The 25,027-nt window shown below is 37.1% G+C and overlaps 1 protein-coding gene across 50 annotated transcripts in view; it reads left to right on the forward strand.

Annotated features, from left to right (window-relative positions):
* ANK2 (ankyrin 2) overlaps positions 1-25,027 on the forward strand; it is a 627,576-nt gene that overhangs the window by 469,044 nt on the left and 133,505 nt on the right. For all 50 annotated transcript variants that reach the window (XM_070504610.1, XM_070504620.1, XM_070504623.1 and 47 more), the window contains one exon: positions 20,920-21,018. In XM_070504610.1, coding sequence (XP_070360711.1) covers positions 20,920-21,018 — 99 coding nt within the window. The remainder of the gene's footprint in view (positions 1-20,919; positions 21,019-25,027) is intronic.

Genomic DNA, 25,027 nt, shown 5'->3' on the forward strand with positions numbered 1-25,027 from the left:
ATCTGTTTTCCTTATCCATGTATTTGTTTATTTTCCACATATGAGTGAAATCATATGGTGTTTGTCTTTTTCTCTCTGGCTTATTTTGCTTAACATAATACCCTCAAGGTCCATCTATGTTGTCACAAATGGGATGACTTTATCTTCTTTTATGGGAAGTTTTTTGTATTGAAGAAAATAAGGTGATGAAGAAAATTTGGGACATACGGCAAAAAAAAAAAAAATTGAAAAAGTTATAGTAATTCTCCAGAGGTCTCTGAGTCCTTAATGTAAAGTGAGTGAAAAATAGCAGGCCTGGAAGAATTAGAATGAAAGCCAATCAAGACCGTGAAACAAAGCGTTGAGTTAACCTTGGACTGGCTTGGGTTTAGCAGAGTTGAGAGCCAGACTCCAGAATCAGATAACCTAGAATCCTGAATCCTACCTCCATCACCCACCCACTAGCCTTGTGACTTTGGGCAGGGGACTTACCATCTCTGTGCCTGGATTACTCATCTGTAAGACAGGAGTAGATACAGTACATACAGTTTAGGGTTATTGTGAGGATTGAAGGAAATGCTGAGCACAATCCTTGGCACACAGCAAGCACTCTATGTTAGTTGCTGTTGTTATTTTTGTTATTTTTGTTGTCAGCTTCACGGGCATGGGCGTGGGAAGGCTGTTTTACTATCTATGTGGGAAGCACTGGTTCAGTTGTTGTTGATTCCTTAGGTCCTGAATTACTTTCCCTCCCTGTTTATTATATTTATTGATTCTTAAGAACAGCAGTGCAAGACAATCTAAGTTAGCATTTGCAAGTCAAGAATATTGGAAAGGAGAGGAGAGCAGTGTGAAGACCAGCGAAAGAAACTGGGAACTTAATGGATGAAAAAGAGAGGCCAGGAGAGAACACAAAATATCCGACTATATCAGGGCCTTTTAAACAGATCAGAATTTGCAACTTCTATTCCTACACTATTTCAATTGGTCTGACTAGGAAAAGATTCTTGTCTCAAGGTGCACACCATGTATTGGAGCTAATGACAAACAAACTCACTAGCATTTGACAGTTGGACCAGCTGCAAAGACTTTACAGGTGGCCTTTCTTTCCCTCCTTTATTCAAATATGTCATTGATTAATAAACAGCTTTGCATTTTGGAACAACGTTCTATATACTATGTCATGTTATATGGACACTTTGATATTTTTTCCTATTTTCTGAAGTTGTTGGAAAAGCTTTTGACCTTCTAAATTAGCATTGTGCTTTGTGTTTTAACAAAAAATTGTAGAGGCTAGGATGTGAACAGTATTTTAACTATTTTTAGAGTAAATCTCCCATGGATGATTGTTAAATATTTTGCTTTATTTAAGGGGTGTGGGTCCCTTGCATTCTCCCCGTATTATGCTCTTCACTAAATTATTGTAGTTATGAACTGGAAGGGAGTATTAGAGACATCGTGTCTGTAGCACTTGCTATATGCATCTGAGGTCCACGGAGTCAAGTAGCCAAAGTCCTGTTGGTGACCCCTGTCTTCTGATATCTGGTTAATACTCAGTGTGATTTGAGTGTCTGTCTATCTATCTATCTATCATCTATCATCTATCTACCTGTCTGTCTTAACTTACCAGCAATATATGAATATATTCTTATTTTAATCAAAACAATGCACAAGTTTATGTAACAAAAAGTATAATTTCCCCTTCCCAATTACTATGCATTTATTCAGAAGTAATCATTTTCCTAGTTCCTTTCTATGCAGTTAAATTCTCTTTATACTACACTATGATGTTTCATAAGCAATTACATTTTTATTCTTCCTTAATGGAGTTTTCTAGGTTTATATGTCTAAAACTCTGAAAAGCACAAGGGAATTTATTGAGACTATTTCATTACTCTTTGCTACCTTATTTGCACATAAATCAGACATTGCTTTCTCCACTTTATAGAAAGGAAATTCACGGACCCAAAGTGATTTTGTTTATACCCAAAACATTGATTAATTACATACCCCTGTTGAAACATGAATATTAGCATCTGCATTATGACAATTTTTTTTAACTTTCATATTTGGTGCAATTTCTTATGATTCTTTTCTCAAGCGTTATTCTAACCAATATCTTTAGTATGCATTTCCTTTCTTATTTGGGAAGATTTGCAGTGCCCAGTAATTGACTGACCATGGTAAATATAAATTTGTATGCAAATAAATTACACTGTTCACTACAGCTAACTATTTATGTGTTATAGCTGAAATCTTCTGATTATTTCTACTCTTAAATCCATGAAGGAGAATAGACATTTTTAAGATGTTAAAATTACCTGTGATCCCTTTTGACATTGCATAGGTAGGCAGCATAGCGAAGTGGCTAAGAATACAAATTCTAAAGCTGGATTCTCAAACTCTTCTACTGTCTACGCATGTAACCATGCTTCAATGTCTTCATCTATGAAAGGAACATCATAATAATTGTACCTTCCTCATAGAAGTTGTCCTGAGCATTAAATTAGTTAATCCATGTGCAGCACTTAGAACAATGCCTGGCATGAGAACTCAATGACTGTTAGCTGTCATTATCACCAGACTCAGTAATAGTGCATTTGTGCCAGAGCAGCCATTCTGCAGGCCACTGCTGCCTGTTCTTAGCACAGTGAGCAGTGTGACAGTCAGTTCACTGATGTAGGTTAAGAGATTGCTACTAAAAGTGAAATCTGTAGTTCATCTGACTGGCTTTTTTCACACGCTCCTTAGAACACTGTCAGTTGGAGTGCATGAAATTGCATTATCCTCAGCACAGACACAATAGTAATTTAATCATTTAACTAATTCAATATCAGGACTTTTAGAGTATAGACATTGATCACCTAGAGACACTTGTAGCTTCAGGCTAATGGATAAAAGAATGAGAATTCTCATCTTAGATACCTACATTCTGGATGGTGAAAACTGAAGTACAACTAACAAAATGTGATTTTAACCAAATACTAGTTTTGAAAGTCACTTTTAGAGGGTAATTCCAATTATGGAAAATTCTAAATAAAATACCATAAACCTAACAAGTATTGTTTATCTTTGCTTATTGTACAATAGTAAAAAGATTTTTGAAGTGACTAAAATATAGCATTAATATACCTTATATAGAACAAGATATCAATGAGGCTAAAGTCACAAGCTGAAGGTATGGAGAAACAACTTTAAATTGCTAATTAAAAAACATCAGTGTTCTGGACTGATATGGTTTGCTTTTCTTTAAATATAAAGTACCATGCTACATCTATTATTTGAGCATATGTTTACCTCTTTGAAAGACTAATTGGTAGTATTTTATGGCTAATTTTAGTCCTCCACTACACATATTTTTGTATCCAATATTTTAATATTATTTTAAATGGTGTATCTAATATGTATTTAAATTAATAGATTAAATTTAAATAATAAAAAAATTACCCAACTAGGACCATCAGGCTGCTTCCAGAGGAAATATACCAAAAAACACTGTAAACATCAGTCTAAATGGCAAAATATTAGAAGTATTCTCGTTAAAGCCAGTAACAAGGAAAGGATTCTTGTTAGTGATACTATTCAACCTTGCATTCAAGCCCTAGCCAATGCAATAAAATAAGAGTATGAATGGAAAAGGAAAAGACAAAAATGTTGTTTTATACAGAAGATATGATTATTTAAATAAACAATCTAAAGGAACCTACGAATCAATTGTTAAAATATTTTTACATTTATTAATTTATTAAGAGCCTATTGCCTGCGTAATTCTATCCATGAATCACAGAGTTGTCCTTTCATGGTATTTGTCTAAGATTTTCTTCAGTCGGAAAGAGGAAATGAATTATTCTCTTAAACAGTTAACACTAAAAGTAGTAAGTTTCATATCTAAAAGCGGTAGAGTAGGACTTTAAATATACTGAAATTAGATTTGTGAATCACAGGGTAGAGCTTCATCAGAGTGTGCTTGCATGACCGACTTCAACTATATTTTCTGTTCTTTTCAAATCATTGGGAAATGTTTTTTAATGATTTTGAAAGGTCACAAAATCACATCATTGTGAAAGTATCTATCTTTCATTTGCAAAGAGCAGCCTTTTAAAATTTTGTATTTTCAGGAATTGAAACTCAACGTGAACCAACAATGTCATCAAAAGACATTTGCTAATGATCTGATTGTACGAGAGATTCTCCTGAATGCTGTCTGAACATAACTTGATACAATATTTTAAATTGTATCCCTTTAAAATTTTAAGTTTCAATGACGCATTGACTTGAAGACACGAATAGCAGGAAAGATAAGCAGTAGAATAAAACCTTGACATTAAAGTGCCAAACAACTGAGGTGCATCTTTTCAGGAGAGCAGGACAAAGACGTCAGCAAGTGGAGACAAATACAGGAGCAGGGCAGATCCACTCTACTTCTGAACAAGAGAAGAAAGGCAATGAAATAATTAATTTAATTGATTTAGTTTAATTGAAGTTTAATTAATCCGAGAATACTACCTGCAGGGATGAAGACTTCATGAGAGACTCTACAGTCTAGTGGGTATGAACCCCTACTCTACACTTCCTATTTGTGTGGCCCTGGGCTTGTTCCTTAACCTCTCAGTGACCCCATTTCCCCATCTGTAAAATAGGGGTAACAGTATGGACTGTCAGAGTAAATATAAAGAGGAAATGGGTTAGTACATGCAAAGTGCTCAGAACAGGGCCAGGTACGTAATAAATGGACTATAATGTTAGCTATTTTCCTAATTATTATATATAATGGTGTTATTTTCTTTAGTTGTTGAATAGTAAAAAATGGTTTGGTGCATCAATTGAGGACCATATTTGTAATTATGGCTGATTGTCCATCGGAGCTGAGAGACTGTTATTATCTGGAGGTAGAGGTAGAGAAAAGATTATACAGAAATTTCATCTTTAGGGATTAGCAATATGTGACTTTTCCTTCTTATAACCTAGGTTTGGAAAAAGAGCATGAAGCTGAATGATTAGAAAAAGCAGTTCCTACAAAAGCAAGAAAAAAAATTGACAATATTCATTGAACGCATGTCGTAGGCCAAGCACTGTGCTAGCCACTGGGGATGCACCAAGATAGTCTTTGCCTTATTAACTTCTGGTAGTTATAACAACCGAACTAAAAAACATCCCTTTTTCTTGTTATCTTGATCTAATAATTAATTTTTCTATTTTCTGTTCTTTTAACATAACTTACATTTTTAATCCCACTATTTAACAAATTTACTTAAATATGATTTAATAAAAGAATATGCTGTTCTTTATCCCTTCTTACACATGAGAAACACATTTTGAAGGCTGAAGATAAAAGATTGCTTACTTAGAAAAATCCTTGTTTTTTCTCTTTCAGCTGTTAAACCAGCTATTCTCCTTACATTTTCTTGGTATATTTCAAATCCCAGACTAAATGTATTACTTTATGTGAGGGGCAAGCAATTTCTGGCAAAACTGTTTCTTATGAATATTTGTCATAATCTTTCAATTTACTGAGAAAATAATTAAAACTGTAAATTTTTGTAAACTATTTACCAATCTTTTGTCACCTTCTGATTTTTTAGCTAGGAATAGTTTGAGGCCAAGCTACCAGGATGCCATCAGCAATCTCAGACAATGCAAACCTTCTCAAATAGTGCTGCTGATAATAGCAGGAAGGGAAAGCATTTTCTATTCACAGACCGAATTCTGATTTTAGACCTTTAAAGGTACTTACATCTAAACAACCTGTTTCTGTACTTACCTGATTCAGTAAATATTCACTTGCCACAGCCAAAATAAAGATAAGAATTCTATACCATGACAATGCCTTGAGCACAAACCGGGAGTTATCCTTTTTGCAATTAGATCTGTTAAGACATCCTCATTTGAAAGTATAATAATAATTATCATCTCAGCAGCCATGACAGTTGTTGTTTGGGGCAGGCATGCTCCAGAAAACACATCTGACAGATCAGCTTAGTTGGTTGTTTCTGGGTACATTTTGAAGCCAATACATCCAGGCAGGACTATCAAAAAAATATATATATTTTTTTTAATCTGATTTTTAATGGGAGGATAAGGAATAGATGGGACATATTTATGTCCTTTTATAGCTGAGCTTTGAGGGGTAACCTCTTCCCTTAAAATTATTTGAGTCCAAATTGTATCTTTCCTATTTTGAGATTAAGAACTCTATGCACCCAGATTTTTTAAGCAGATCAAACACATTTTTTGAAGGGAAGTGTTGCTGTAGGTACATCTAGGTTAAAGTAAGGAGCCTCTGTCTCAGAAAGGATGTGTCACACTCATAGTTTCCAGGAGTAGGATGAATCAACCTTGCCACCTCAGATGCTAATTAAAGGTTATTTCCCTGGATGAAAACTCACTCTCCATCTGCTGATGATTCCTTCTCTGACATATATGTGCCTGAGAGAACTCTTCCCTCAGGCACATTTAGACAACTTCCGTGCCTTCTCTGTCCCTTGTTTGAAATCAAGATTCTAGATGGCAATCAGAAAGTTTCCTTTTTTAAAAAATATGACAACCTCCATCATCTATCACATTTCCCTTATTTCTATAGCTGCCAAAATCCAAGTGTTCAATTATTGCACCTAGCTCATTCTGGGTTCTGCCATCCCACTAGGTTTCTGCAACTGAAGTTTCCTTAGGTCTGCCTCTTTAGCCTTATCTCCACTTTAGATATATATGTTAACTGTATGCATATATAAAGTGTTTTAAGTAACCTTAAATTCTTTGTGAAGGTGAATATATTTCAAGATATAAATTATAAATGAGTACTCCAAAGGACACTAAGTCTGGGTATGTGATGAATGGTCCCATGTGTTGTCTACATGAGTTTTTGGATCATTACATTGAGAGTATTATTCTTTGAGGGTATATCTTTGGCAAGTTGTGAACTAGAATGTATTAAGCAGCTGTTAAGTATTGAGAATATCGCTTGGGGCTGGTTATTTTAATGGATCTATTTTCTTTCTTGGTCTCAGCACTGCCTGGGGGCACTGCCTGCTCTAACTCCCTAGCAACTTTGAAAGGGCTTAGATGAGGGTAAATCAACGCAGAGAATAACCCACCTTTAGTAAGGGAAGTGTTCTATATTAAGCTTTTATTGCCCTTACACTGCTCTGTTCCTCCGACAGCACTGAACCTCTTTATAGTCCCAGGTCTTTGGTCTAATTTCTATTGGCATGATATGTATAAAATGACATGAAGTGAGACCTTGCTTATATCCCAAACTGCCAATATCAGACAAGAGGTAAGAATAGCATTGTAATTCTAACTATTGTTGAGGACTGAGAAAACTTAGAGCAAATATTCTAGAATCAAAGAAAAGGAAACTTTTGCTTTGGAAAATTAAGAAAAAATGTTTGAATCCCAATGGAATGTGTGAGTGTGTTTGTGTGTTTGCATGCTTTCAACTATATGTTTTCATTTTTGGATTGGCATGCAAAGTACTCTAATCATTAAATGGCAAAAAAAAAAAAAAGATTGACATTGCTGAAGGAAGCAATAATTTAATCTCATTACATATTTATTTGTTTATTCAAAGATTGGCACCTGAGCTAACAACTGTTGCCAATCTTCTTCTTTTTTTTTTTTTCCTGCTTTATCTCTCCAAACCCCCCTCCTCCCCACCGTACATAGTTGTATATCTTAGTTGCAGGTCCTTCTAGTTGTGGGATGTGGGACACCGCCTCAACGTGGCCTGACGAGCAGTGCCATGTCTGCGCCCAGGATCTGAACCCTGGGCCGCCGCAGCAGAGCACGTGAACTTAACCACTCAGCCACAGAGCCAGCCCCTCATTAAATATTTAGACTTTCTAAGACAAGCACTGTGTGATATCACTCATATGTGGCAGATAAACACATGGACAAAGAGAAGTATTTAGTGGCTCCCAGGGGGAAGGGGAGAGAAGGGTGGCGCAAAGGGTGAAGGGGTGCACCTATATGGTGACTGACAAATAATAATGTACAACTGAAATTTCACAATGTTGTAAACTATCATAACCTCAATTTTTTAAATAAAAGCTAAAAATGAATGAATTAACCCCCACCCCCCCCCCCCACCCCGCCATATTTAGACTTTCTGGATGCATGTCTTGGGCAATAGAAAAATGCTATGGGATTACCTTCTCTATTTATGAACAAAGTGAAGCCTACTAGCTGCAGTTGTTGACAGGATTATAAGAAGTGTGGCTTTAGATGAGTTGGCCCAAATGAACTATATAGTATTTTGATGTTAGATGTGTTTTTAAAGACTTGGAGTAGCATTTTATTTTCTCAAAGATAGTTGGGTAGAAACAAGAATTATATTTGGTTAATCATTAATTTAAAAAATTTTTTTGGCATAATATGTGAGAGAAATAAAAGAGTTATAGCATATTTTGAGTATTTTAATCTGGAGAGTCAAAATTCTTTGACTGTTATGACACTTAACCTTAAAATAATAAAATAATAACCAATTACATTAGTATTATGGCTTAATTCAAAATAATTGTTTTCAGTTTTATGATTTTACTCATATTTTACTCAGATTTCAGATTTTACTCTATTGGGGGAAAATAAAAGTACCCCACAGTGATTGTTATTGACTTTATTTTCTCAATATCATGGACCTATACGCAGTAGTCAATATTTTTGCTTTTGGAGGTGACACATTTCCTCTTGCTTCTAAGCCACTGGGTCATTTTTGAAGTTGCTCAGAAATGCACATTTTTAAAGCAGCTGCTATATATCCAAGTAAATTGTATTACATACTAAAGATCTGAACCTAATAATCTATGCTGTTCAGCAATTTAAAAGTCTAGAAAAATTTCGTTAAAGAAAATCTGTCAGGAAATGAATTTCTACCCAATTTCAATATTCAAATATTCATTAACTTTATGTTAAAGTTTCTTTATGTTAAAGTGATGTTGACACATTTTCATTACTTCTATAGGGATTAGTCAGGGCACAACACTGCAAATTTATTTTTTATCGTTAAAATTATTTATTACGTATACAACACAAAGTCATTTATATAGATTATTATAAAATTTTATGTGATATAGCAAAAAAACATTTAATCTATGGATAGGTAAAGGCAATTTCTATTAACAACTTAAATAAAAGTTATTATATTTTGCACATTATATGTGCAAAAATAACAATGGTAGAAAACCTACCACTGAATACCTTATTTTGTATTTGCCACTCACAGAGAAAACATTATTTTAAGTTCTCATCACTTGCAAGAGAAATTTACTTCCTTACTGAAAATGATCCACCTACTTTTTTGTAGTTCAACCTCATTCTTAAAAGTTTATTTTAGGGGCTGGCCTGGTGGTGCAGCAGTTAAGTTCACACGTTCCACTTCGGCAGCCCGGGGTTCACTGGTTTGGATCCCAGCTGTGGACCTACACACCGCTTGTCAAGCCATGCCGTGGGAGGCATCCCACATATAAAGTAGAGGAAGATGGGCACGGATGTTAGCTCAGGGCCAGTCTTCCTCAGGAAAAAGGGGAGAATTGGCAGCAGGTGTTAGCTCAGGGCTAATCTTCCTCAAAAAATAAAAACATCTGTTTTATATTTTTCTGCAGATGTGTCCCAGGGTCACTGAATAATTTATTTTTAACAAATTAATAGTAAATTTTGCTTTCATACTTTTATTTTTGTGATACATGTTGTGATACTCCAGATTTCCTGGAAAATATTTTAAACTAAGGACAGCAGTATAAGCTATATCTTAGTGTAGATGTCTGTATCATCTGGGATGCCTTCAACTGCAAACAAGAAAAAACTTACCTCATACTTGGATAAATAAACAAGGGACTTTCTAGGCTTTTTTGAATACAAAGTTCAAATAGGTAAGGTAAGTTCCATTACTATATTGGTGGTTTTTTTTTTTTTTTTTCTCCCACTGGCTTATTCATAACCAAGGTCTCGGATTCTCTCCTCTTTGCTATGATTTCTGCGTGCAGCTTTATTCTAGGCCAGCTTCCCTTGTGGACCTAAGATTAGAGCCATACTTTTTTGTGTTCAGAGTCATGATAAGGGAACTTGTCTGTCCCAGCTTTCTAAAAGAAAATCCTGGTATTGACTGATTGGACCATCTTAATTCTCTTCCCCAATCTTGAACCTGTGATTGTATCCAAGGGAATGGAATGTGTGGATTGGCTTCAGTCATCAGATGCCCTGCCTGGAGCTAGAAGACGAGGAGAGTTCAGCTTCACTGGGAAAGCATAGATACATTAAGAAAAAACCAGAATGCTTTCAAAAAAGAGGAAGGATCCTGGGTGGACATCAACAAACACATACTATTGTATCTTAGGCATTCCATTTAGAAAATTAATTTGGTTTGTTCATTTTTAAAATTTCATTTACTTTCTCTTAAAATCCATTTGCTTTCTCTATGATTTTTAAAAAATTTATCTGGCTTCTCATATTTTTTTTTCATTGTTTACAAATCCAAAGACATAAAAAATATAATTATTTAGTCCTAGCTTAAAAGTTTAATGAGGTATTTATTCATTTTTGCAAAGTGAAATATGGAGATAAATGGTTTCAGCATTTTGGAGCTATGTGAGAGTAAATAAAACATCACCAGCCACCTTGACTTCTCTGTAGAATGCAGTGGTCATAAGTTACCTGTTAAGTTTAAATTTTAAACTTGAATAAAGGAGAAAAGCATAGATCTAAGTTACCTATAATTGTCAGGAACTGAGTAAAATAAAACCAAGCGTAAACTGCTAGTCAGTCAGCAGCTGTTCATCGGGTGTTTACTGTGTACTCAGCACAGTGCTGATTGCTGTGGAGGAGTCCCCACCAGTGTCAGACAGGAAGCTGCTTTTAAAAAGTATACAGCCTATGTGTAAAGTCAAGACAAACACACAGAAAACAACAGCAAACAACAGAAGATCCTATACGATTTGCTCCTAAATTGTATGGAACAGACTACGTCTTAGAGAGGAAAGTTGGAATTGGCTAAACTCTGTTCATGAAAAAATTCACAGAGGACTTGAGCCAGGCATTGAAAAAGAGATAAGAGGGGAAATTGAAGAGGAAGACTTTCCACATGGGAAAATTGGTAACAACAATGTTAGGAGGTACAGTTGAGCTTGATGAGCGTAGAAATATTGGTGAGACAAGTTGGTCTGGAGCAATGTCAGAACATGTGTTAAAGCTTCGTTCTTATTATGACTCTGGAGTGAGGATGTAAAAGGTCGTGATCTTCAGCCACGGTCTATGAAAACTGATCCTCAATCATGGTCAGTAAAATGACAGTGTAGGACAGTAGTTTGTTGAAAACACTTTTTAGGAAGATTAGTTCAGTTGTTGTACAGGGTGCACTGGAGGGAGTAACTTGGAATATGTGAAATAGTTCAAATGTCTTTCTGGTAATTTATCCATCAAGAGCTGAAAGCAGGGATTATGGTAGACCCAATGGGAATACAGTATTTTCAGTGTCGTTTATGATTGCTAGAAATACCCAGGCATGATAAAATACTTTCTGTCAAATTTGCTGCTAAAGCACATGGCAGAATAATGTAGTAGAAACAACGTGAGCTTTAGAATTAGTTGTATGTGGGTTCAAATCCCAGCTCCACGTTTGAAGTAGTGTGAAACTTTAGGCATGCTTCTTAATCCCTGTGAGTGTTAATTTCCTTGAGTCATATAGCGCTATATTACTTATTTCCCCTGGCTGTTAGGGTTAGATAAATATAAAGTGTGCAGTCTTCTCTCTCCTCACTACTACCACCCTAAATTTCTTACACACTGGAAATAAAAACTAAAAGAATTTTTATACCTTAGAGAACACTAGGACATTCTTCATCAAACAGGTCATGACAATTCCAATTCTGTCACTAGTCAGAGGTCCCCTGCTCATCTCTAGTGAATGGCTTAGGAGAAAATAGAAAAAGGCTAATTAATTGTCCAATTACTAGATAAGAGTGTGGGTGTCCTCTGAGGCAATTTGATCCTGGTTGAAGGGGACAGCTGAGGGGAGTGGAAGGAGCACTGAGTTCGGAGTCCTTTAGGATTCAGGCCCTAATCACAGCACTTGTGAGTGTGTCCTTGGGTGAATAACTATGAGCCATAGACTTATCCATTAAATGATCCTAATAGTATGGTCCTGAGGATGAAGCAAAATGATAAAGTAAACATTTCGTGAAATTTAACCTCCCTGGAAAGATTTAGAACATTAATTATTTTAATGTCGTTTAATAGTTTAGCTATAATCCTTTAAAGCAATTTGGAGAGAAGAAGGTGGTTAAAATAACTCATAATATCCTAACCCTCGTAAAAAGTTGTCAAGTTCAGATCATCTGAGAAAATTTGTATGACATCTTAATTAATAAAATGCCTTCTTATCTACCAAGCAAGTGCATAAATCTATCTCTTCTTCTTTTGCCCTAAGTAGACTCCCAGAGTACACAAAATAGCCTATTTTTGTGACTACAATTACTACCCATTGGTTTTTTTTACATGCTTTACAGCTGTGCATTTGCAATGTATTTAGGGAAATAATTGGAATCATCCTGACCTAAAAGCTGGGTGATAGTTTGGGGATACTTCCCAACCTTATCACTCATAATGCTAATTCAAAGGAGGAAGACGATACACGGCATCTGGGATGTAACTAGCGTGATAATACCCAAACAGCACTAACCGGTGTGTGATGAAGAGCCTCCTAGCATGTCATGGCTAAGGCTGCTGAAGAATTCTGCTCTGTGAAGAAACCTAGTCTTGACACTGACCTTCCTGCAAAAGACAGAAGGCTTCATCAGAAGGGTATTCCTCCTTTTGCTAAGTTCAAATCCAGAGCTATCTGTAACCATTCCTATTTTCTACAGTTGGAATTGGTTGTGTAATTTGTTGATAAGTCTTCCAGTAGATATGGAGAGTATATGTAATACTCCTAGAAAACTGACAAATGGCACATGAAATTAAGGGTCTTAGAAAGATTGAAAGCTGTAGTTTTCAAACTCTCTTAGGCTGTAGATTGCTCCATCTAAGCAAATATATACGAGCTACCTACTTCACTCATTTCTTCTTGTTAATGCAAAGACTATGTCTTTTCCAATTGCAGAACATTATAAAGAAGGGTAACACATGATTGCCACGTTATACTGCTTTGTCTTTGTGTTTTCAAACAGTCATAGCTCTTAAAACTCTCCATTCTGCTAGAAGGATCCCTGATGTACCTCCTTGGAATACAGCATAGTTTAAAAACTATTGTCCTGGTAGTTTGAGGATGGGGAAGACTTTGCTGAATAGTTCTCACTCAGTCAACATCAAACAGAGCAGCTATGTTTAATATTTTATTTTGAGAGTTTCTAGGTTAGATAGCATTTGAAGAGAGTTATATGAGTAGAAAATTTGAAAGTAACTGTCTAGGATCTGAATTCCTTTCCTAAAGAAAAAGGAAGCAGTATAGGGTAAGAATGGTGAGAGGTGTGGTTGGCAAGGTAGGCCATGGCCAGATCATGTAGGACCTTGTTGGACATTGTGTTAGTCAGTTGTTGCTGCATAACAAATTATCCCAAAGCTTAGTAGCTTAAAATAGCAGTAAACATTTATCATCATGGTTTTCCTAGATCAGGAGTTCAGTAGTGGCTTAGCCATGACATTATGGCTCATTCTTTCATGAGGTTGTAGTGAAGATGTTGACCAGGGCTAAAACCATCTGAAGGCTTTCTTGGGCCTAAGATTCACTCCTAAGGTGCTTTTGCACATGGTAGACAAGTTGGTGCTAATCGTTGGTGGGAGGTCTCAGTTCCTTCTCCTGTGAGTCTCTCCACAGGCCGCTTGAATATCATCATGATGTGGCAGCTCATTTCCTCCAGAACAGGTGATCCATGAGAGAGCGAGACAATAAGGCAGTGACTTTAAACCCTAGCCTCTATCACACGCCATCAATTCCACCATAATCAATACAGTGGAAGTGAATTACTAAGTTGGCCCGCGTTCAAGGGGAAGGGGAATTAGGCTCCATTGTTTGAAGGGAGGCGTGTCAAAGCATTTGCAGTCATGTTTTAAAACCACGACAGGCATGAAAAGGAACTTAGATCCTATTCTACTTTGTTCATTCACCCATTTAACAAATATTTATTGAACACCTACTGTATGCTAAACGTTGTTATGGGCACTGAATAAGCCCTCTCAGAGAGTGTGAGACTTGTGTCAAGGCCTGAAAAATGAGAAGGAAAGGGTAGGAGTCCCCAGCATCTCTGCATCTGCTGTGCCTGCTTACTTCGTCTTCTCACCTCAACCTTTGTAACTGGCCTGTCCACTTGGCGGTCCACTCAGTCTCTGGGCTAAAATTTCCTCAAATGTAAAATGATGAGTTCCCTTTTAGCTATAACATTTTCATCTAGGAAAATAGGGCAATTTCTTTTAATCATTGAAATATACTTAATACACTTAGCAGCATAGGACTGAAAGTAATGACAAATAAAATAACAATGAGCAGTTTACAGAGAAATTAGTTTATACACCCTTAAAGTTTTCATAATCAGTTTCCACTCTTTTAGCTTAGGCTTGATCTATGAAATTACCTCAGGTTTATCTTTAGTTGGGTGGTAATGTGTTATGCATGAATTGACATTTTCTATGTTACCAGTCTGGCTAAGAGATCTTTGAATTTTTTCTGTTTTTAATTTTTAGACCTGCAAGAATTCTTTTCAAGTTGCATTCTTGCTTTGCTTTACTCATGTTCAGTGATTTTCCTTACTGTTCTTTTACTATTCACTAGACTCATTATTAGGCTTAGAGAACAGAATTCCCCAAGTGAAATATATGCCTGCAGCAAACACAGTCAGACTTCCCGTACAAACACCACATCTCTTGAGGGACGGGGCAAGTGAAACCGAAGAGAAAAGAGCAGCAAAGAACATTTCATTTTCTCTGGATCTACTGTCTTCATTTCCTTAAGGCATCCTCATTTCCCCTCAGATCTGTGTGCTTGGGCCAGAGTCCCTTCTTCATGGTGTGAAGTGATCACTCTTTAGTGCTCTGGCAGCATCTTATTTATCTTCTCTTTCAGTGATTATAGTATGTATTGAGCTGTAGATGACTCTCTATACGTGTATTCTGTGAATTCCTTTATATTTCCTGCTCTTGAGGGCTGGAACAATGAAAATCTACATGTATTACTCTCAAAATACCTAGTCTGGTGCCTAGGTGAAAAATTTTAGAACACATTTAGTGCCTTAAAAAAGACCTTCTGAATTGAATGGTAACATTGACTCTTGTGTTAAGATAAAAGTAATTTTATATGATCTATCATTTCAAGTCATCCAACTGATGAATATTCACTTGTATGAAGAAAGAATAAGGTTATACATACCCGCAAAATTAAGGCTGAAAAGTTAATATTCTTTAAAACTTGGTAATAATGATTATTCTTGGAGTTTTGGTCCTTATCCAATACATTGATGCTAAACCATTCATTACTTTGCATACTGACATTGTCTCTTTATAATTTTTTTGAAATGACATATAAATATCAATAGATTTACTTATTTTAAAAATGTTCTCAAAAACTTCAATAAATCTATATTTGATGGGTAGACATAAAAATATTAGCTCCTGTTCATTCAGCTTTCCCAGATAATCCAATTACCAAAAAGAATTCTCACCAAGGGCTAAAACCTGATGATTGAGTCACAGTTATATCACTAATGAAAATAGGAAAAACATTTTTTGTAATATTTCAGTGTTTGAATTCTCTAAAATGCAGCATAACTACTGGATTTGAAGGAAAGTGTTATAATTTATTAATAAGTCTGAGAAATATTATCAATAAATCGTAGACTGTTACCACTACTAATCTTGGAGGGCTTGAAGTAGAATATAAATACATGAATACCAAATTACTTTTTTAAATATCAAAATTATATTCATATTTTGAATCCTCCCTTCTCATTTGGATTATTACAAAACCTTCTTTCTACTCTTCCAGAGTGTACTCTGGTCATTTTCCAATTCATCCTCCCCACCCCTGGTAAATTAATGTCCTTCAAATGGAAATGTGACCATGTCAAACCCCTGCTTAAAACCCTTCAGTGACTTGCAAGACGTCAGAATAAAATTCAGACTTCTCAGCACAGCAAGCGGAGATGGACGCCCATCTGTCTCAGCCTCCTCTCCCCACCAGTCATGCTGAATTCTTCACAATCTCTATATGTTAGTTTTCTCTTCTCTCTTTGAAAAACCTTTCCTGCTTCTAGCCTAACTTCAGTGTTTTTGTGACTGGTTCAAACCGAATCATTCCCAGTGTCTTCCAGCCTTCACTCCCAGTGACTTCCTTCGGCTATAATTTCCTCATCCAGTTTAGTTCTGTGTCCTGCTATGTTCTCTTTATATCCAACACATAACTTCTTTTTTATTTCTTTTTATTTTTTTTATATAAGTTTTTTGGTTTTTGTTTTTGGTTTTTTTTTAAGATTGGCATCTGAGCTAACAACTGTTACCATCTTTTTTTTTTTTTCCTGCTTTATCTCCCCAAACCCCCCAGTACACAGTTGTATATCTTAGTTGCAGGTCCTTCTAGTTGTGGGATGTGGGACGCCGCCTCAGCGTGGCCTGACGAGCAGTGCCATGTCCGCGCCCAGGATCTGAACCCTGGGCTGCCGCAGCGGAGTGCGCGAACTTAACCACTCGGCCACGGAGCCGGTCCCATAACTTCTTTTTTAAAAATAGGAAACTAACTATAAATGTGTTCACTGACCGTAGTACCATAGTTTGCTGACTTGCCCGTCTCAGCCTTGGATCGTGAGCTCCTCATAAACAGAGACTTTGCCTTTCATCTCTGAATCCCTAGAAGTGAACACGTGATGCCTCGCGGTGAAGGCTCACCAAACACAGTTTTGTTGAGTAAGTATAAATAAAGGGCAAATAATAATTTACTATGGAAAGAATAATGTTCAAAATATTTAATAACCAGTTAGTAGGGGCACCTATTGGTCATGTTGGAACTACTGTTACAGCTGACAATGCTGTACTCATTGACACTCTCCAAGTGTCAGCTGGGATGTGGATCTCTTTGACTTTTTGATACCAACAAGGAGAAAATACATATCCTTCCGTATCCACAAGCAGGCAGGCTATTTTAGAAAAACGTAGAAACATAATATCCTGGAAAGTACCTGGATGCATGGACACCGAGGCCAATAATCCTGTGGTGTTAACCTATCTCTGTGTGAAGATAAAAGCTTCCTCGTAAACCTGACAGTGGTGTCACAGTGCTCCTTGCCCTGTCCCAAGCACGTGTTTCCCATTCTCTGCTGGACTATTTCTTGTTAAATAGCATCAGTGAGGTAAGAAAGGATAATTTCCCACATCTTTAGGACCTGTAGTAAATCTTTTCTGCCTTCTTACTACACATATTTGGTAACAGTAAATATCTCCCTCCTTCTCCTAGCCAAGATGTTATCTTGGCTCCTGTTTCTTTCATCTTGTAGATTCACTCTTGCAAATATTGCAAAAGCTGATTCACCCCTACTTCCGTTCTTATTTCCCACCACCCCAAACCAAGGCATCTGTGGTCAGCAGAGTGAACTTTCTGAAGTGCAAACGTGGTCATGGTACTCCCTGCCCAAAACCACTCAGTTGTTCTGAATCACCTATTACAAAGTTCTCCAGGTCATTTCAAAAACCAAGCTTTTTAAAAAATGCATGTGCTTTGGCTTGAGGAGACTGCAGTTCAGTCTGGTGTCAGGGTGGTATGTAGGCAGTCTTGCAAGTTTCCACAGGAGTGTCTATCACACAGCCAGGCTGAGGACCACACTTGATCCCCAGCTCCTTGAGAGGGAAGAAGCCTATTCGTGGCTGGTTCCTGTCTGTCATTTCCAGTTCACTTATTAGCTGGGAGACTTTGGCCAAGTTACCCAAGTGTTTGAGCCTCAGCTGCCTCAGTTCAAATGGGGATAATGATACCAATATTACAGCACTGTTCTAAGTATTCGGCCATCCAATTTATCATCCCAACTGAGACACTACTAATAATTACTCCACGATACTGTACACAAATTTTGACTATCCCAGGCAAACAGGGGCATGTGGTCCCAGTAATTTGAGGTGATATATTCAAAGCATCTCTCCCAGGGAGTAGCATGGAGCATTTCTATTTTTATCATCCTTCATATGTGCCTCTCCTACTCTGCTAGAAGCCCTTGCATGCTCAGGTTGTGGCACAAGGCACAAACTGTGTTCATGATGCGCTCTAACCAAGATCCTGAATGTTTCTCTGTCACTGCCCTTTCCCCACGATATACTACACATCATCAGCCTTGACATTTTTCCTTTTTCTTTCTCTACCACTATAGCCCAGCATTAAACTTGCAGGGCCCAGGACAAGAGTGTAAAAGAAGCCTACTTACAATATATTTTTTTAAAATTAAAAGCTATATATCAAGCTAACTATTAAATAAGTATCTCCTATCCTCCTACCCTGACAAATATATTATGATAACAACATGGCAAGTCCATACTTAGACTTCTCAGAAACCTTGCAGTTCCATGCAGGATGGTGGCTGAGGGGAGGGCTGATTCTGGACCCTGGCCTACAGCTGGCCCCTCTTCTCTGCACATCCTTGGCTCCATCCACACCACCAAAGCATCATATGTAAATATGTAGACACCCCAACCTACACATTCAAGCTCTGCTCATCTCCTACTTCCACCCTCCCTAGCAAACAACTCTAGTGGTGTGTATTACATTCCTGTTGCTGCTATAACAAATTACTACAAATTCAGTGGCTTAAAGTAGCACACATTTATTCTATTATAATTTTGGAAGTCTGAAATTAGTCTTGCAGGGGCTAAACCAAGGTGTTGGCGCTGCTGGCTCCTTCTGGAGGCTCCAAGTGAGAATCTCTTTCCTTTGAGTCATGCCCCCTCCTTCCATCTTCAAAGCCAGCAGTGTAGTATCTTCTCTCCTCTCTGACCTACTGCCTCCCTCGTATAAAATCCCTTGTGATTACATGAAGCCCAGCTGGATAATCCAGGGTAATCTCCCCATCTCAAGATCTTTAACTTATCACCCATGCAAAGTTCCTTTTGCCATATAAGGTAAGATTTATAGGTTCCAGGCACTAGGATGTGGACGTATTTGGGGGCCATTAGTCAACCTACTATGGGGTGTACATAGCAACAGACTCTTGGCAGGATGAACCCAAGGAAGAAGTCTGAGCAAGCACTGGAACCACACTTGGGGCTGCCTAAGCAGGGGTTCTGGTGGCCGCCTGCCTGGGGTGTGGTCTGGAAGCAGGGGAGCTGCAGGATCGGAGTGGGCATGTCCCTCTGGATGGATCCTGCCCTGTTCAGCTGGAGGAGGTCCCTATAAAGCCCAGGAACCAGGGCTGGAGCCCAAGGATGGCGCATCTCCTTTCCCTTATTGATCTGGCAACCGCGGTCTATTTCCCTTTCTCGTGATCTGATTAAGATTCTATCAGAGGAAAACATGTAAGCAAATTGTTTTATTCTATTAAAAGTTCTTTTTCTCTTTTTGCACCTCTGCCTTTTACTTGTCATGAAAGAGCCTTACTGCAAACCCACTCATTGTTTTTAACCATCCTCACTGGCTTTCCCTTCCCTTGAAACTTTAATTCCATCCTTCCGCCACCTCTTCAGTCTTCTTAAAATATACAAGATCTCACCTGTTTGTGTGTTTTAAAAAACATGCTACCCAGCTAGCAAGTTATCCAGATCCTACAAAACGCTCAGTTCATTCTCTTATATTTCTTTGTTAGAAATTTTCCTCTGCCATTTGAAGCCTGCAGGTTTGCTTTTATAATCAAATTTTACATTTGTCTTGTTCTACTTGTATACTCTGTATTTATATTTTGCTGGATCTTGGCCATTTTGAATAATATTTCTACACTTACACAATGTATATAGAAGAATTTTTGAAAAGAGTTGTTTTTCTCCCCTTTAAAGTTTTTGAAAATCCCTGAAGTATCATCTATGTTTTTACTTATTCTCATTGCTGCATTGAATTTTTAAGGGACTCAACTATGTTTTGAGAGAATTGTTAGATTTGAGAGTTTATTAATAATTTCACTTTTTGTCCCCAAAGTTTTGTGGGTTTTTTCCTTAGTGAGATATTACATATTGCAAAGGATCCAATGAAAAGAAAATTTGACAATTTAAACTTTGTTTTAAACTCGTTATAATATTTTAGTGGTTTTCTTCAATCTGTGACTACATATTAATGTTTTAATTTTATCATAGTGTGTGCCCCATGAGGGCAGATGTCTACCTTGTTTATCACTGTATGTGTGATGGCCCAGCTACCAGTGTCTGGATTTCAGTAAATAATTGAATAAATGAATATGAGAATTAATGAATGATAGAATTTCAGAACGGTTTAAAAAAAGTAATACAAAGATATAGAGTATAAACAATGTTACTTCAATGAGAACATTGAAATATAGATTTCTTTAAATTTTCAATCAGATTTGCAATCTCTCCTAGCCTATTCTGGAATGAGTAATAATTTATTCTTCTAAAGGTGCTAACCACACTGTGTACATTCAAGATAATGGTGGTCTGTTGAGATAGTTTATGGATTGATAAATACTGAAGATATTTTATAAATATTATTTTATATATATGCTATATATAGTGATAATTCTATATATTATGTAGATATTAAGAATTATGTAGATGTTAAGATACTGAAGATCTTTAGTTTTAACACAATGTTCGATGATGAGAACTGTGAATCTCTGGTGCTGAAATGAAGACAGGAAATGAGGGAACGTCTTTCCTCTCCCTTTCTCCTCATTCTTTTAGGAATTGTGTGTAGGAACTGGTTCACTTCGATTTTGTCTAGTTTTAATTGGTAAATATATGTATTACTTTTTCCTTGCCTTCTATTCTGCCCTGGTTTAAACTTTACAGATGATTGAAGGTGTCTTTTTTATTATTTGTCTTCAGAATGGCTTTACTCCTTTATACATGGCCGCCCAAGAGAACCACATAGATGTTGTAAAGTATCTGCTGGAGAATGGAGCTAATCAGAGCACTGCTACTGAGGTAAGACTGTCGAAGGTTCAAGTTCTTTGATTTTAACGTCTGTATTCTTTATATCCAGCTGCTAAGGGTCTCCATTACCCTGTCTAAAATATGCGAAGAATGTTCCCATCACTGTCACAGTTGACAACAGTGGCCATGAATGAATGGCCCCGTGCACACAGTTCAAGGAGTTTATGCCTTGATTTGTGATTCATGTCCATTTATTCTTACATGAAATCATGCTTCCATCATTTTGCCATTCTCTAGATTTGAGGAGCTTTGTACTTTTCCAAAATTAGATTACTATAAGTTTTACCCTTCTCTATTCATCAATGTTTTACCTTTGTTAGGATCCAATACAATTCCTTAAGGGAACAGTTTTTAATGATCAGAAATAATTCACAGATATTTGTGTTAGCACAATTTTATGAGGAATATGTCACTAAAAAGAGCTGTTCCTATTGTCTGAAGCGCAAATTATGGCATGTAGCTGTGTGACTATGATTATGGTGACAGCTGAATAGAATGTTCAAAGTCAGTCCAGTATCCAAACGTTCAGGATACCCGGACATGAGAAGAGGTTGGCATGGGCCAACTGAGAACATCACTTGCCTTTTCCTATGCGTGTCCTCCAATAAGCAGAACTTACTGTGTACTTTCCTTCTTATTTTTGCCTAGGCAGATTAACAAGCAAGTTCAATGTTGTTTAGAACAGTGATTTCTAAGGGATGCTCCAGAAGCCTTTGAGCTCGGAGAAAATGCCTCAGGGAGTAGGAGGTTGGGAGTGGGTGACGTGAGAGAGAAGGGGAAGAGAGTTCCACTGGGACATGCCTCTCCTCACCCCTTTCAACCAGAGTATGCAGGCTTTGTTTTTCCTATTTCATATTCTGCTCCTCCAATGATCAAACTTTAAAACTCCTGGGCTGGAGTGAAAGATGACTGGTAGATTCTTGTCACTCAGAAACTATCTTGATAATTTTTAATGTTTAATATGACTTTCTTTCTGGAAATTAAGTCTTTAGGTGAAATAAACATGAACTCCCTTCTACCCTGCATTGTGGGGGGAGAGGTCATTATAATCTATTAAATCCATTTCCAGTTCCTTTGGGAGAAAAAATTTTATGGAGTCAATCACAGTAACTTTCTGACAGCTTATTCGCATTAGTTAAAAAGAAAAAATCCGGGTCCGGCCCTGTGGCCGAGTGGTAAGTTCGCTCACTCCGCTTCAGCGGCCCAGGGTTTCACCGGTTCGGATCCTGGGTGTGGACATGGCACTGCTCATCAGGCCATGCTGAGGTGGCATCCCACATGCCACAACCGGAAGGACCCACAACAAAAATATACAACTATGTACTGTGGGGGCTTTAGGGAGAAAAAGAAGGAAAAATACAAAAAAGAAGATTGGCAACAGTTGTTACCTCAGCTGCCAATCTTTAAAAGAAAAAGAAATTCTAAGAAACCACTATTAATGGGACCATGTTTCCTGCTTATGACTGGAAAACGCAACTGCCCAGTATGAAATAATCTCAAGTTCTCTATTCAGCACACACAGATTTTACACTCTTACCAGAAGGCTACAGCGTGATTGTTATGATTTGGGACCATTCTTTTCTGAGACACTAATTCTATCAATGAGTACCCTGTGAAAACCTTCAGGCAAAGCTTGAGCGACAATATGAGACTGTATCTCGGCATCAGGACCTCTGAGAAATGTACCAAAACAAGGAAATCTATGTTTGTTTTATTTTATTTCCTTAAAGGTGGAATCACTTACCTAAAGAAATCTTTATACTACAGAGTTCTTCTGCTTGCCAAATAGACTTAATATTTCTAGTGTGTGATTTAGGGAAACTCAGCTCGCTGGCATTCTCAGCTGTCTCAGGGCTCCTTCGGGCTGGCCTTTTGTAGCATTTCAGTCTCGTTCCAAAAATACACCTTTATGCACATAACATTGGCAGAGGCCATGTTTCCCTGTGATTCTCAGAAAATTTAAAACTCTCACAGAAATGTGGCTTTTGCAAGTGAATCATATAAGGTTTTGAATCCCAGCTTTGACATATGTATGTATACCTGTTATTTGTTTTCATCTTTTAATCATTTAAATAACTAAAATGAATTTTTCCTGACTGGTCATATATGAACTTGGTTAACCCTCCACTGCTGGCCCTAATGATTATCAATAAACACGCATGTGGACAAAGCTTTGCACATTCCCTTTTAGTCTATCATTCTGTAAAAGATAACACCTTCATAGGGCTGTATAGTTGATTACTATTTGAGATTTTAGGTTGTATCACTAAGTACCTTCTACAGTTTGGTGCACATGTGTGAATCTGCCTAAAGATAACACTCTGAACTCATTAGTAGCCCCAATTTGCAACAATTAATTCCCGAGGCCAGCCCTGTGGTGCAGCAGTTAAGTTCGCACATTCTACTCCGCTGGCCCGGGATTCACTGGTTCGGATCCCGGGTGCGGACCTACGAACCCCTTGTCAAGCCATGCTGTGGGAGGCATCCCACATATAAAGTAGAGGAAGATGGGCACGGATATTAGCTCAGGGCCAGTCTTCCTCAGCAAAAAGAAGAGGATTGGTAGCAGATGTTAGCTCAGGGCTAAGCTTCCTCAAAAAAAAAAAAAAAAGAAAGAAAGATTAATTCCTGATCAAGATATTGTGACCACTTTAAAAACCAAATAATTATGAAATCATTCCATATGGCATTGACTCTCGTGTTTGAAAAAGAATATTTAAAGTTTTGAAATTTCCCATAATTATAGCAATTAGCATTGGTAAATAAGTGATGAAAAATGAAGCTACTGAATTTTAATATGTTTCCTTTTTCATAGAGTTAGTTGAAGTACTTGAAAAAAATCATTCTCGATATTTACCTTCCTCTGTGGAGTATAGATTAGAATGAAATCCACGTGGTGGAGATCAAAGTTAAATTCTCGGAAGGGAATTCACTGTCCTTCCACAACCATTTGTATAATTCTCTACTTTCTTCCTTCTTCTTCAATGTTACCAAAGTTGAAGGTTAAACCCTTTTTAATTAGGTTCTGTACTGTCAGCAAATGCCTTGTCCTACACTCCTCTATTATAAACCATCCCACTGTTGCAGGGCAGTCACATGAACGATGTAGGTGAGAGCCTGTTCTTGCCTCACCCATGGAGTGCTTAACTGGTGCCAATCAAAGTTCCCAATTAAGGCCACTATTTGTCCTCTTATGACACCACACACTTTACTCTTCCATTCTATCAAGTAGGGTGTTTATTTAAAATTTAATTCTTATTTTAAAAATTCAGTTCTTTTTGTGGTAGTGCATAGATGACACGATTCGTTTGAGGAAAATGATTTTCCCTCAAAAGTCTACAGTTACCTTTTTAAAAATTATTGTTGAAAACAAATGGAGTGGTTGGATTGAGGTAAACTGCCGTTGTCTCTAGAATGCAGTCATGAAAGCGCCATTCTATTGCCCTCATCTCTTGTCTCTATGAATGGAAACTTCTAACTCTGCAACTTATTCTCAAGCTTTTGTGCAGTAAGGGAGGTCTTATATATTTCTCCTACTTACTTGTCACCTTTCTGTTAACTGAATACTTGTTTCTGGAGAGAAATCACGGCTCCCAAGTTTTCTAGCATGGTCATCTATCTAGCCCTAAGACTCCTAACTCTGATGATCTGTGCTACTGATTTTTTTTTATTGTTTTCTAAGTTTAGAATTTAGTTTAGAATTAAGCTGATTTTTTTCACATTACCAGCACTTGTAATTTTAGATCTAAATGATCTAAATAATATAAAATTCAACTAAGTACAAAATTAATGAATTAGCCTTATTTGCTGAGGAGTTTGGGATCATATGATGTCCCAGACTTCCCAAATTAATTGGTAACAGACCATTCCATTAACAGTTGTTATTGCTTTTCCCTAATCAGTACAAAGAGAATTAGCAACAGAGATATTTAGCAACTTGCATAGTTAATTATATAATTTACTTCCCTCTCTTGGCTACCATATCTTTGGTTCCCAATCA

The sequence above is a fragment of the Equus asinus genome, chromosome 3 (genome assembly GCF_041296235.1).
Source record: "Equus asinus isolate D_3611 breed Donkey chromosome 3, EquAss-T2T_v2, whole genome shotgun sequence".
Classification (NCBI taxonomy): domain Eukaryota; kingdom Metazoa; phylum Chordata; class Mammalia; order Perissodactyla; family Equidae; genus Equus; species Equus asinus.